The sequence below is a fragment of the Dendropsophus ebraccatus genome, chromosome 1, assembly GCF_027789765.1.
Source record: "Dendropsophus ebraccatus isolate aDenEbr1 chromosome 1, aDenEbr1.pat, whole genome shotgun sequence".
Classification (NCBI taxonomy): Eukaryota; Metazoa; Chordata; class Amphibia; order Anura; family Hylidae; genus Dendropsophus; species Dendropsophus ebraccatus.
The window spans coordinates 144,150,307-144,163,582 of record NC_091454.1 but is presented as its reverse complement, the minus strand read 5'-3'; the positions used below and the strand labels follow the sequence as shown (position 1 = coordinate 144,163,582).

General features: G+C 42.7%; 1 protein-coding gene across 1 annotated transcript in view; it reads right to left on the bottom strand.

Moving 5' to 3' along the window:
• CYP11A1 (cytochrome P450 family 11 subfamily A member 1) overlaps nt 1–13,276 on the bottom strand; it is a 36,348-nt gene that overhangs the window by 2,038 nt on the left and 21,034 nt on the right. The window contains exons 3-8 of the mRNA XM_069981154.1: nt 12,304–12,503; nt 9,615–9,818; nt 6,933–7,087; nt 2,034–2,200; nt 1,868–1,946; nt 717–908 (exon numbers count right to left, since the gene is read on the bottom strand). Of these exons, the coding sequence (XP_069837255.1) occupies nt 717–908; nt 1,868–1,946; nt 2,034–2,200; nt 6,933–7,087; nt 9,615–9,818; nt 12,304–12,503 (997 nt within the window). The remainder of the gene's footprint in view (nt 1–716; nt 909–1,867; nt 1,947–2,033; nt 2,201–6,932; nt 7,088–9,614; nt 9,819–12,303; nt 12,504–13,276) is intronic.

Here is a 13,276-nt window from a genome sequence, read left to right as displayed (position 1 = left end):
GTAGAGAAGGGACATGTTAGTGTTGGGTGGACAACTTCTTTAACATCCGGATTGAAGAATTTCACCCTGCAGGGAATATTGTCATTGTGAATTTTCATTTCAAGTCTGGTTTATGAAAGTTGCTCAACATTAGTTCTTTAGGCTAGGTTCACACTACGTATATGTCCGGCCGCATATTTTACGCGGCCGGACGTATACGTATGAAACTCCGGCCGGGACTTTACGCAAGTTGCGGCCGGATACGTACGGACCGCGAACTTACGCCCGTAGCGTACTTACGCTTCCCGAGCGCTCTTCGTAGCGATCTAACAGCGGTCTTTTACTTGGAAATCTTCGCCTAGCCCCGGACACCCCACAGAACCTTTTGGATCGGAACAAAAAGCTGGCAAAATGAAGAAATCACCACTACGTACGGGACCGCATGTTACGCTACGGGCGTAAGTTACGGCATTTCCGTCCGGAAACAATGGTCTGGTTCATTTTTTACGGCGCCGCATACGATCCGGGCGTAAGTTCGTACGTAGTGTGAACTGTGCGCCCGTAGATCGTATACTTTCCATTGTACGCAAACTACGTAAGTTTCCGGCCGCTTATTCACGGAACGCGCTACGGCCGGAAACTTACGTAGTGTGAACGTAGCCCCAAAGTGTATGCAAGAAAATGTAGTTGCTAGCTTCAATAGTTAACATCCTTTCATTCCTGAAAATGTTACATACATGGATAAGGAAAAGATGCATCTCCATTTCTGCTATCCTTCTGCCAACACACTGTCGAGGCCCAAAACCAAAGCTTAGGGCTTTGAAATGAGTTGATTCTTCTCCTAGCCAGCGTTCAGGAGAAAACCTTTCAGGAAAAGGAAAGATATCTGGATTTCGCCCCATTGCATACAGTCCAACTTGCACCAACGTCTACAAGGAAGGAGAAAAGATATTCAGTAACACTTAGAAAACACTGATGGTTCTGCTGCCATCTTGTAAGTTGTGTCATACAAGACAGACATTTGGTGGTATATCCCTAGTAACAGTCTGATGACTGATGACTAGAGTTCCATATTGGTTGCCACTAGAGATAAGCAAACCTTGAGCATGCTCGAGTCGATCCAAACCCGAACTTTCGGCATTTGATTAGCGGTGGCTGCTGAACTTGGCTAAATCCCTAAGGCTATGTGGAAATCATGGATATAGTCATTGGCTGTATCCATGTTTTCCAGACAACCTTGGAGCTTTATCCAAGTTCAGCAACCCGGTTCGCTCATCTCTAGTTGCCACTTAATATGAGGGAATCTCCCAAGATTCATTTCGGTCCAATTTGGAGAATATGACAGATTTATCAGTTTTGTTTCATATTTGGATCAAGATTCATAAATATCCTGATTTCTCATGCTAAGTATGTAGAAGAGCAGAGACTCCCATCCAAGGTAGGAGTCCCTTCTCCTGTACAGGACACTGAGAGGCTGGGCTTGGTGCACAGCACTTGGCCCAATGAATGTAGTAAGAGGAGCTTTCCTCCAAGTCACTCAGTGTAAAGGAGCAGGGTTAAAACAAATTCTAAATAAATCAAAAATCTAAACTTTTCGGGGATTCACTTATCTTTGAATTTGCGGCTTAGCATCTGATGGTACGCAGTTGTTCTGCCAGCATGTTCAATCAATAACAGTTGTGCTATTAGCTTCTAAGAAACTGAATTAACAGGGGGTCCATAGCTGGAAACCATGACAGTACTCTAAAATCATTTGTCTCTCTGCAGTGAGGCAGCAGAACAACCAAGTATTCTCAAGAGACAACAATTGATCACTGGGGACATGCAAAATGAGAGTTACTCCCTGGTCAAGCCCTTTTCTGTAACCTTTTCATGTAAATTTACTTACCCCCTTTGGGATTATGTAGTTGTGGATAACTGTATCCCTCTGAGTATATCTCTGTAATGAGATAGCGACAGGGTGAAGCCTGTAATAAACAATGAGAAAAGCATGTCCACCAAGCCCAAAAGTATACTGTATACAGTATGTATTATTGTTTATTCCTGTTTTATACCTGAGAGTTTCTTTCACAGCAGCTTTGACCAATGGGATGCGCTTTAGCAGTGTTTCCAAGTCATTTCCAGAAGCTGCCCTGGCGGCTAGGATTTCAGACCTAAGTTTCTCCTGGACAATTGGGGCACGTGCCAGCTCATACATGGCCCACTGAAGAGTCATTGAAGTCTGGAACAGGAGTGTATAATCATGTTGTAATACATACATTATTAAAAAACAAACAAACATGGCTATCCTAGCATATGGTGCAAAGCTAACTGCTACATAAAGTCAAAAAGGCATAGGTATAAGTAAATCGATTAATACTGTGAATATCATACCGGTTATCCCTCCTAAGTGAGCTACTATGTGTATTCCTCTGGATTATGTACAACAATGTGGATGATTATATGTGTAATATGCCGTGTATATATATATATATATATATATATATATATATATATATATATATATATATATATTAGTGGAGGATATCAGGCATAAAACATATCAGGAAACACTTAAGGATTTGAATCTGTATAGTCTGGAGTAAAGAAGATAAAAGGGGACATGATCAAAACCTTTGAGGCTGGGTTCACACTAGGTATATTTCAGTCAGTATTGTGGTCCTCATATTGCAACCAAAACCAGGAGTGGATTAAAAACACAGAAAGGATCTGTTCACACAATGGTGAAATTGAGTGGATGGCTGCCATATAACAGTAAATAACTGCCATTATTTCAATACAACAGCCGTTGTTTTAAAATAACAGCAAATATTTGCCATTAAATGGCGGCCATCCACTCAATTTCAACATTGTGTGAACAGATCCTTTCTGTGTTTTTAATCCACTCCTGGTTTTGGTTGCAATACTGACTGAAATATACTGACTGAAAAATACATATACTGACTGAAATATACGTAGTGTGAACATAGCCATATATATGTAACCAGGAAAAGCAGTGCACACACATTGACAGAAGAAAGCTTCACTGCTTAGCACACAAATGCTGCTCTTCCTGGCTATGGCGCTAGAATGAGTTTAGAACGCAAGACGTGCGCCTCATTAGCGGCAGGGAACTGGAGGCCGATAAGAAATTATTATTGAGAAGAAGGAGGTGGAACCAAGGAAGAGGAGTGACAGAATACGGCATGGCCGGAGAGCCGCAACGCCTCTCTGACATTTTATAACAGTGTCAGCAGTTTAAATACTACCACTACTATTATTATTGTTGCTATTGGTGTCAACATATGCTGCAACATTCTGAATACTACTTCTGTCATCATTGTTGAATACTACTACCACTATTAGTATTAGTGTTAACCTCTACTGTAATTTGATGGATACTATTATCATCACTATGTTGATGCCATCATCACTGTTGATTATTACAACCAGTATTGTGGCTGATCCTGCTTACCTAAAATCAGATACATAGTAACAAGCTGGATACAGTAGATGCACGCTAAATATATATTCATAGTAGTAATAAGTTTATTAGAATACACATAGGCAATACAGTCTGTGTGGGCTGTACTGCTATTGTTTTACACTTTTATACATACAGCTTAGACTCATTTATCCCAGCGTGCATTTTGCCCTATTCAGAAACAGCAGGAGCTATAATAATAATAATAATGCAAGAAAAGAGGCATTTTTGTATTCCATGAGCTGCTTCCATAGTAACTGAGATTGGACATGTTGTGCTGTGTGAATGTCATTACATAGCTGTAGGTTATGTACAAAAATACATTTATAGTTCAGAGGAACAATATATTGTTCAATATTCAGAATGCACTTAGAAAAGATACAAGAAATGGCAGTACTGTCACTTTTGAAAGCCTTTATCATATGCCTTTATAAAACTGTTCTATATAAAACAAAAGGGGTTTTATAATTTCAGTTCACAATAGAACTGCATTTAGGGTGTGTCTACCTTTGAGCTATGTGTGCTATGACCAACAGCAACCTAGAAAATAGTGCAAGCAAATGTTTATAGCACCATGTCAAAACTGTGAGCTAATCACATGAAAGATGCTTTTGCCTTCTCACCGCAGGACACCATCCATCGCCCAGACATTGCTAGGAATAGATGCAGGCATGTGGGGCCATATATACTGCTCAGTCATGAGCAAATTGGATCTGCCAGTGATTTCCATTATTTTACTTACATTTTTGGAGTGATTTGGCATCTAGGCCTTGATGTTGATGCTCTTGGTTTCCATTTACTGTTGATACATCATTTTGTTCTCAATGAGTTATACAACTGATCTGAGTTAAGATTTTAAACTCTATTCAATAATTCACTGAAATCTGATGTGGGTGCAACCTCTTTATGTGGGTCCCAGTCAGGGGCATAGCTAAAGTCTCTTGGGCCCTGGTTCAAGAGGTCAACTTCGGCCCCCCCTTCCTCGACCAAGCGATACTATTGGTATATCTCAAGACCGATATTACCAATAATACCAGTATATAGGTAATATTATCACCATACATATTACCGCCAAGGGTACAAGGGGCAAATATTACCACCACTACCATCTTCACCACATTGTTACTGATCAAATCCAGTATACTAAATCCAATAAAACACAGTACCAGATTACAAGCAATAAATAACCCTGCCACATACTGACCAACACCGCCACAAACTGACTAATACCACCACTGTTACTGAATAATCCACTGTACACATATCACCTCATCCAGTCATATAGAGGTACCCAGCTCTACACAGGCTCTGAACACTATATACATTACAGTGCAGTTATATTTAGTGACTGACAGGAGACGTCTTCTCTGATCGGAGTTCTTCCCTTTTCATTTTCTTCTTCTCCATCCGTCCTGGGCCATTATGAGAACTTCTCCAAGCCACGAATCCACAGAATCTGCCAGGCAGACATATTAGGCTCCTCACTCCGCACCATCCTCATCTCTCTACAAACTGCACATCTGTATTGTCCCCTTTACACTCTCGTTTGGTTGGTAGACTGACTATGTGACCCCCGCTAATACTATATACCCCCCTCTGTGTAGACCACTATAGTACATGCATCCTTCTGTGCATGCCCTATTGTATACGCCCCCTGCCGTTTAGTGCCCCTTATAGATGGCCCCCAATGTTATCCCCCTTATAGATGCCCCCCTTGTGCTATCCCCTTTATAGATGGCCCCCCTTGTGTTATCCCCCTTATAGATGGCCCCTAATGTTTCCCCCTTATAGAATGCCCCCTCTGTGTTGTCCCCCTTATAGATGCCCCCCATGTTATCCCCCTTATAGATGCCCCCTGTTATCCCCCTTACAGATGGCCCCCCATGTTATCCCCCTTATAGATGCCCCCCATGTATCCCCCTTATAGATGCCCCTCCTGTTATCCCCCTTATAGATGCCCCCCATGTACCACCCTTATAGATGCCCCTCCTGTTATCCCCCTTATAGATTGCCCCCATGTATCCCCCTTATAGTTGGCCTCCATATTATTCCCCTTATAGATTCCCCCATGTATCCCCCTTATAGATGACCCTTCTGTTATCCCCTTTATAGATGGCCCCCATGTATCCCCCTTATAGATGCCCTTCCTGTTATCCCTCTTATAGATGCCCCCCATGTTATCCCCCGTATAGATGCCTCCCATGTATCCCCCTTATAGATGCCCCTCCTGTTATCCCACTTATAGATGCCCCCCATGCAACCCACTCCCCCGCCGTGTCTCTCTCCTGCAGGCTTGGTCCCCTCCACGGCCCATCCCCGGCAGCACACACACATCAGTGAGCTCTGTGTACGCCGGGGATATTACTTCCGGCACATGGGGCAATTGTTATAGATGCCCCCTGTGCCGGAAGTACTTCCCCAGCATACAAAGACCTCACTGATGTGTGCGCTGCCAGGGATGGGACAAAGCCGGGGAGCCGGGAGCCGCTCGTCAGTCGGGGGGACAAGCCTCTTGTGACCGCAAGCAAAACACTGCATGCAGTCACAAGAGGAAGGGGGCAGTGTGGTGACCCCCCTTGGTGGCGGCCCGGTCGCGGCGGCGACCGCAGTCGCTACGCCGCTAGTCCCAGTCTTGAAAAGCACCTGCCTAAAGAGGTGTTTCAAGGAATTAAGTTTTTTATTTAGGGTGCAGCTGAACAGAACCCCCCCTTGCTTCCTGCCCAGTTTGTCTTCTTCCTATACTGCATTGAGTTCCTTAAAATTAATATACCACTAGATACATCGCTTTGTATTTTTCACATTAACAGACCAGCACCAGCGTGGGGTTGCCGGTGCCGCGGTCCTTTTTTTGAACCCCCACCCGGCTCCTGGGTACAGGGGTGGTATATTCCCAAGCACCTGCCCAGCATAAAGCACTTGGGGCAGGCCTGCCCTCCCCTCTGTGACGCGGCTCCATAGATTTTAACGGTGCCACACCAAAGAAGGGAGGGGGTCGACATGACACTGTGTAAGTAAAGAAGAGTTGCAACAGAAAAAATTATGTTTTCTTACAATAAAAAGAACCCAAAAATATCTGCATAAATACCTTCAGTCTGGGAGTTAAGAGATCCTTAATTTATTCTAAAGTAGTTGGTACTGTAGTGAAATATACAGTAGGCCTTAGGAAAGAAAGACTGTCATTGGGCCACTGCAGTGGGAGAAGGAGTCTACACAGTTGAACAGTGTTATAGTAATCACTGTATCTCAAAAACGTTCTAAGGCCACAACAATACAAGGTCTTTTTTTGCCCATTTGATGGCCATTTTTTGGGGACAGCCATTATTTCACTCCCAAATTATTGCTGTTATTTTAAAACAACAGCCGTAATTTTTAAAATAATGGCACTTTCTACAAAGTCTCTAATTTTCCCAGACTTTCACACATCAATATACTTTCAAAATTAAGACAGCAATGCTGGATTTGATAGGAACCAATAAAGTCAATGTCTCACCGTGTCCACGCCTCCTGCCATCAGCTCAGTAATGCTAGCCTTAATGTCCTCAAGTGGAAGTTTATCCTGAAGGAGGAGACTGGAAAGGACTCCTGAATATGTATTGTCTGAGTGCTGCCTTAAAGAACCGTAGATGCTCTGTATACAGCGATCAGCTGGAATAGATAGTCACATTAGTGCATTAGTGGACACACAGTGAAACAAATCTGCAGGACACTCTGATGGAAGAACTCTAACTGTAGATACATGCAAAATGTTATCAGGAAACAAGTTAACAATGGTGCAGCTTGATTCCCAAGGATTGGCCTGGGTGTAAACATATAACATAAAATATGATACTCCGTGTGTTTGGAAATGATGCACTACCTTATCCCTGACTTAATGTTAATCTTTGTGTTGCCATTTTATGGACACCTGTGGGAAGATGAGGATATTCCTATAGCACAGAGTTTCAGAGCTAATTTATAGATGTTACTTTATAACTTTGACTAAGATTCTACATCCAAAAATACATTGAAATCTGTTTCCAAATGTGTTCTGTGAAACCACTGAGGTTGAGGCAAAAAAAAAATCAATAAATCCCAGCCAGAATGTCTGCCTATAATCCAGTTATTCAATACTTAATGAGACTTGAACAAGCACTTAACATTACAGGAATAAATAATCACAAGTGTTACAATTAATGCCATGTTCACGTCAAGCTCAGATCTGTATTCTTGCACATCTTTTTAGATCAGATTATAAGATCTCAACACAAGTGAGAGGGAAAAGCTGTGGTCAATTGTTTTAGGTTATGTTTATCCTATCTCTTGTGCACCTAGCCCATCCTCCTTTATATAAAACTGTGGTGAATACAAAACTGTGGTGAATTCATTATACTTAAAATATATAATATACACTCACCGGCCACTTTATTAGGTACACCTGTCCAACTGCACGTTACCACTTAATTTCTAATCAGCCAATCACATGGCGGCAACTCAGTGCATTTAGGCATGTAGACATGGTCAAGACAATCTCCTGCAGTTCAAACCGAGCATCAGTATGGGGAAGAAAGGTGATTTGAGTGCCTTTGAACGTGGCATGGTTGTTGGTGCCAGAAGGGCTGGTCTGAGTATTTCAGAAACTGCTGATCTACCGGGATTTTCACGCACAACCATCTCTAGGGTTTACAGAGAATGGTCCGAAAAAGAAAAAACATCCAGTGAGCGGCAGTTCTGTGGGCGGAAATGCCTTGTTGATGCCAGAGGTCAGAGGAGAATGGGCAGACTGGTTCGAGCTGATAGAAAGGCAACAGTGACTCAAATAGCCAACCGTTACAACCAAGGTAGGCAGAAGAGCATCTCTGAACGCACAGTACGTCCAACTTTGAGGCAGATAAGCTACAGCAGCAGAAGACCACACCGGGTGCCACTCCTTTCAGCTAAGAACAGGAAACTGAGGCTACAATTTGCACAAACTCATCGAAATTGGACAGTAGAAGATTGGAAAAACGTTGCCTGGTCTGATGAGTCTCAATTTCTGCTGCAACATTCGGATGGTAGGGTCAGAATTTGGCGTCAACAACATGAAAGCATGGATCCATCCTGCCTTGTATCAACGGTTCAGGCTGGTGGTGGTGGTGTCATGGTGTGAGGAATATTTTCTTGGCACTCTTTGGGCCCCTTGGTACCAATTGAGCATCGTTGCAACGCCACAGCCTACCTGAGTATTGTTGCTGACCATGTCCATCCCTTTATGACCACAATGTACCCAACATCTGATGGCTACTTTCAGCAGGATAATGCGCCATGTCATAAAGCTAGAATCATCTCAGACTGGTTTCTTGAACATGACAATGAGTTCACTGTACTGAAATGGCCTCCACAGTCACCAGATCTCAATCCAATAGAGCATCTTTGGGATGTGGTGGAACGGGAGATTCGCATCATGGATGTGCAGCCGACAAATCTGCGGCAACTGTGTGATGCCATCATGTCAATATGGACCAAAATCTCTGAGGAATGCTTCCAGCACCTTGTTGAATCTATGCCACGAAGAATTGAGGCAGTTATGAAGGCAAAAGGGGGTCCAACCCGTTACTAGCATGGTGTACCTAATAAAGTGGCCGGTGAGTGTACTTTGATAACAGAAAGCACTTTCAGCTATAGTATATCTACTTACCCAGAGCCGTATTTACCACTAGGCACCCGTGGTCCGGTGCCTAGGGCAGCACCTTTCAGGGGGGCAGCACCAGGGAGAAGGGAGAGGATAACATTTTTTTTTATTTTTTTTATTTTTTTAGTCTCCCACCTTCTGTTCAGACTTCCCAGTAAACCTGTTGTCTTTTCGAGTGTGTGTGTGTGTGTGGGGGGGGGGGGGGGCTGGGGTGGTAGTATTGTTCAGGTCGGTCTAGTGTGGTGGGTGGTGTTACCCAGTCACAGGATGTTGGTATTGGTCAGGTCTGGTATGGGGGTGTTATCCCGTCAAGGTATGGCGGTATTGGTCAGGTCTGGTATGGCAGTGTTATCCCGTCACAGTATGGCGGTGTTGTTCACGTCTGGTGTGGCGGTGGTAAATGTGACGCCTGGAGCTATTACCTACCAATCTACCAATCCTGATGCTAATTAGTAAGTGAAGATGGGGCGTCTTCAGGTTCAGTGCCTAGGGCAGCAGCAGCTGGTAATATGGCCCTGTACTTACCATGGATAAAAATTGAATCCCAAGCCTTCACATGGTTTTTCCAAATGGAGGAGTTGATTAACCTCAGGAGTCGTGGAGGAAGATAAAGCATGGGGCTGGTGGTGTTAAACATGACAGTTACAGAATCTATGAATTCTTGAGATTCAAGGTTTATGTAATCTTGAAGCAAGCCAAGACGTTGTCCATAAATCACATAGGAAACAGCTGTAACAAGAACATAGTATACCTGTCAAATATTACGGGGACAAGTAAATATAAGCCTACCACCAGCATAGTCCTGTTACATTAGAGTTGGTACCCTACACATTAAAATTTAGGCTGTATTTAGGTCCAGGTAAAACCTGTATATTCTGCTGCATATTTTGCCTGTGTAATATGTACAAGTATGAGTATGCTGTGGATTGAAAATTGGGAGTAGTAAGGTAGTAAAGTAGTGAGTAATGCCTTATATGGGTACTGTGGATATGCACTATAAACGTGTTTAGACCCCCATTGATCTTTAAATAGAGCCAAGAGCAGCTCTGGACTAAATGGTTCACTCCCTATCTTACTTCCTTTTCTGCCTCACTACAGGAAACTGTCTCTACTCTAAGTCTATAGAGCAGAAAGCCAGCGAGTGAAGCACTAGGCCCAGGAGTGTCAAACTCGTGGCTCTCTAGGTATTGCAAACAATACAACTACAATTTCCATCATGCCTGGACAGTCAAATTCAAAGCTTTGGCAGTCCAAGCATGATGGGAATTGTAGTTTTGCAATACCTGGAGGGCTGCATGTTTGACACCTGTCCCAATCACTTCTCCAAGCTCTATTGAACATCTGGTGGGGGTCTGAACATTCAGACCTGACCATTCAAAACTTTTTACATGACTCCAAGACATGTCAAAAGAATAGTTAAAACCACCCCCCTTTCCCATTATACAAATAAAACATGTAAAAATAAATAAATAAACATATAATATACCGTAGCGTGCATAATTGTCCGATCTATTAAAATATAACAATCGTCATCCTGTACGGCGTAAACAAAAAGTGGGGAAAAAGCGTCAGAATTGCTAATTTTTTGTTACATTATATATATAAAACAATTAATAAAAAGTGATCAAAACGTCTGAGCTACACACATATGGTATTACTAAAAACTAGAGATCATGGCGCAAAAAATTACACCCCATACAGCCCTGTAGGTGTGTTCGGACTGACCTATAGAATAATGGTATCATGTTGCTGTTACCATATAGTGCATTGCGTAGACACAGGAACTCCCCAAAAGTTACAATATTGCATTCTTTTTTCTGATTTCACCTATTTATATTTTCATAAATAATATTTTGGGGTTCTGTCATACATGTTATGGTAAAATGAAAGATGCCATTACATACTACAGCTATTCCCAGAAAAAAACAAGGCCTTACATGGCCCTGTAGATAGAAAAATGAAAGTGCTAGAGCTCTTAGAAGGGAAGGAGGAAAGAACAAAAATGCCAAAATGAAAATTGGTGCGGTCCACTGGGTAATTTTGGGTCTGGTCCTCAAAGGGTTAAAAAATTGCAAAACTGCATAACTGGATTAACCACTGATAACAGGAGATGGTCACAGCCACCCATTCCCTGCAAAGTGATTTCTGCATAGGTCATAGAGCATGCCTAGAAAATAATTCCATAAAATGCACATGTTCCATGAATTATAGAAGCTGCAGACAGTGAAGCTGAGCAGTGGAATCACAGACATTTATTATTATGATGCCGGGAGTGCTGAAAGTATTTATATTTTTGTTTGACTTCACTGATATAGATACAAATTATTGTTCCCTATGACCTATCAATCATAAATAGAATTAGAATTTAACCTACAATAGGAATATAAAGAGAAAAGCAGAGACATGAATATGTATCAGGCATGTCTTGCCTTTGCAACAGCAACAGACTTGTATTACTGGAAACACAACCTTTCTTTATATTAATCCACATTTAGGCTATGTTCGCACTACGTATGAGACCGGCCGTTCCGTGACCCCGGCCGGGTCACGGAACGGCCAGCCTCTGTCCGGATCATCTCGGCCGGTACTTAAGTACCGGACGGATGATCTTTCGGGCAGCTGAGCTCTGATGCGGGCGCATCAGCGCGCGCCCGCATCAGAGCTTCCCATAGCCCACAGTGAAGCAAGCGGCCAGAGCCGCTCGCTTTACTGTGTGAACTGACAGGTCTGACATGTCAGTTATTTGCGGGGCCGCACAGATCCCGGCCAGAGCGTATATGATGTGTGTACGCTCCGGCCGGGATCCCATTGCTTAATAGGCTGTGTTCCGCTGCACAAAAACTACGGCCGTTGTTGCCATCGGCCACAACGGCCGTAGTTTTACGTAATGTGAACATAGCCTTACAGTCCATTGCCATATAATGGATGCATTTTGGTGACCTCATCATGGCCACAATACCTGGGCTTTTCCTGGCTCTACTGAACAAACTCAGAAAACCACAGGATCCAATAGTACTCTAATTTAAGTCAACCGCCAGAGGTCCTGGATATTACAGGCATAACATTGACCCTAAAACATGCTCATATTAATGCTTACTTAAAGATAAATTCATATAAATTGTCAAAATCTTTTGAAGACACTGGATAACTTAAGTTAGTAGCCCTAAACTTATGTTAGAAAGGTGGAGTAAAACAGCATTGTTCTTATACTCACACTCCAATGCAAATCGAAAGAGGTCATTGGTCAGGTCAGCTGTCCATTTTCCCCGACCACTTCTTTCCACCTGAGTGTATACTCGCCGAACAAAGTCCTGTCCAACATTGTCCAGGAGAGGCAGGAAGCGATTCATCCCTGCTACAGAAAGGACCTCTTTATTCAATATTAGTCTTTGACAGCGCCATTCTTCTCCACTCCTAAAAGACCATAGTACTTAGTTATGTTCTCCAGGTTTAGCAAATACAGCACCATTTTTTAAAAGATTACTACTAGATTATAAGCATTAGACTAATAGATTATAAGCACTTGAAACTCCATGTAAATGATATATGTGTACTAAAGTCAACATTTCTTACGTCTCCACGTATAGTGTATAGTTCAGTAAACACCATTTCTTTTTTTCTTCCTGTAAAAGTAGTTTCTATGGTAACAGCTTAAGTTACATGGTAATTGCAATATAATAATAGGAATAGTTCCAAAAACAAGATAGCGGTCGGCACCACAAGCATACAATAAGAAAAATTAAGCAAAGACAGTCGATTAGGTCTTGCTCCGTACAAGAGAAGGATCAATGCAATAGCAACAGAAGAGACAGATACGGGCACTCACCAATATTACTGGATTCTTTATTCAGGCACTGTGTCCTTCACAGCGAGGAAGGAAGGACAGGTGGAGGTGCGGGCGCACGATACCCCAGGATTGCCGCTTCCTCAAGCTAGGGTGTCATGTGACTGCAGGAAGGGGAAGGTGTTTATATAACAAATCGTGACACTAAGTGAAAGGGAAAAACAATAGTGTAACATAATGTTAAAAAAACAACAACTCTACAGGCAGGCATTGAAATCGTTGCGCTCGTTTAGTCCTAATGGACTTGTGGCGCAGAGTTTTGAGATCCAGAACACTTCTTTGGCCAGCAATATCTTATGTCTGTCTCCTCCCCCCGGAGGGGTATTAACTCTTTGCAGACCAA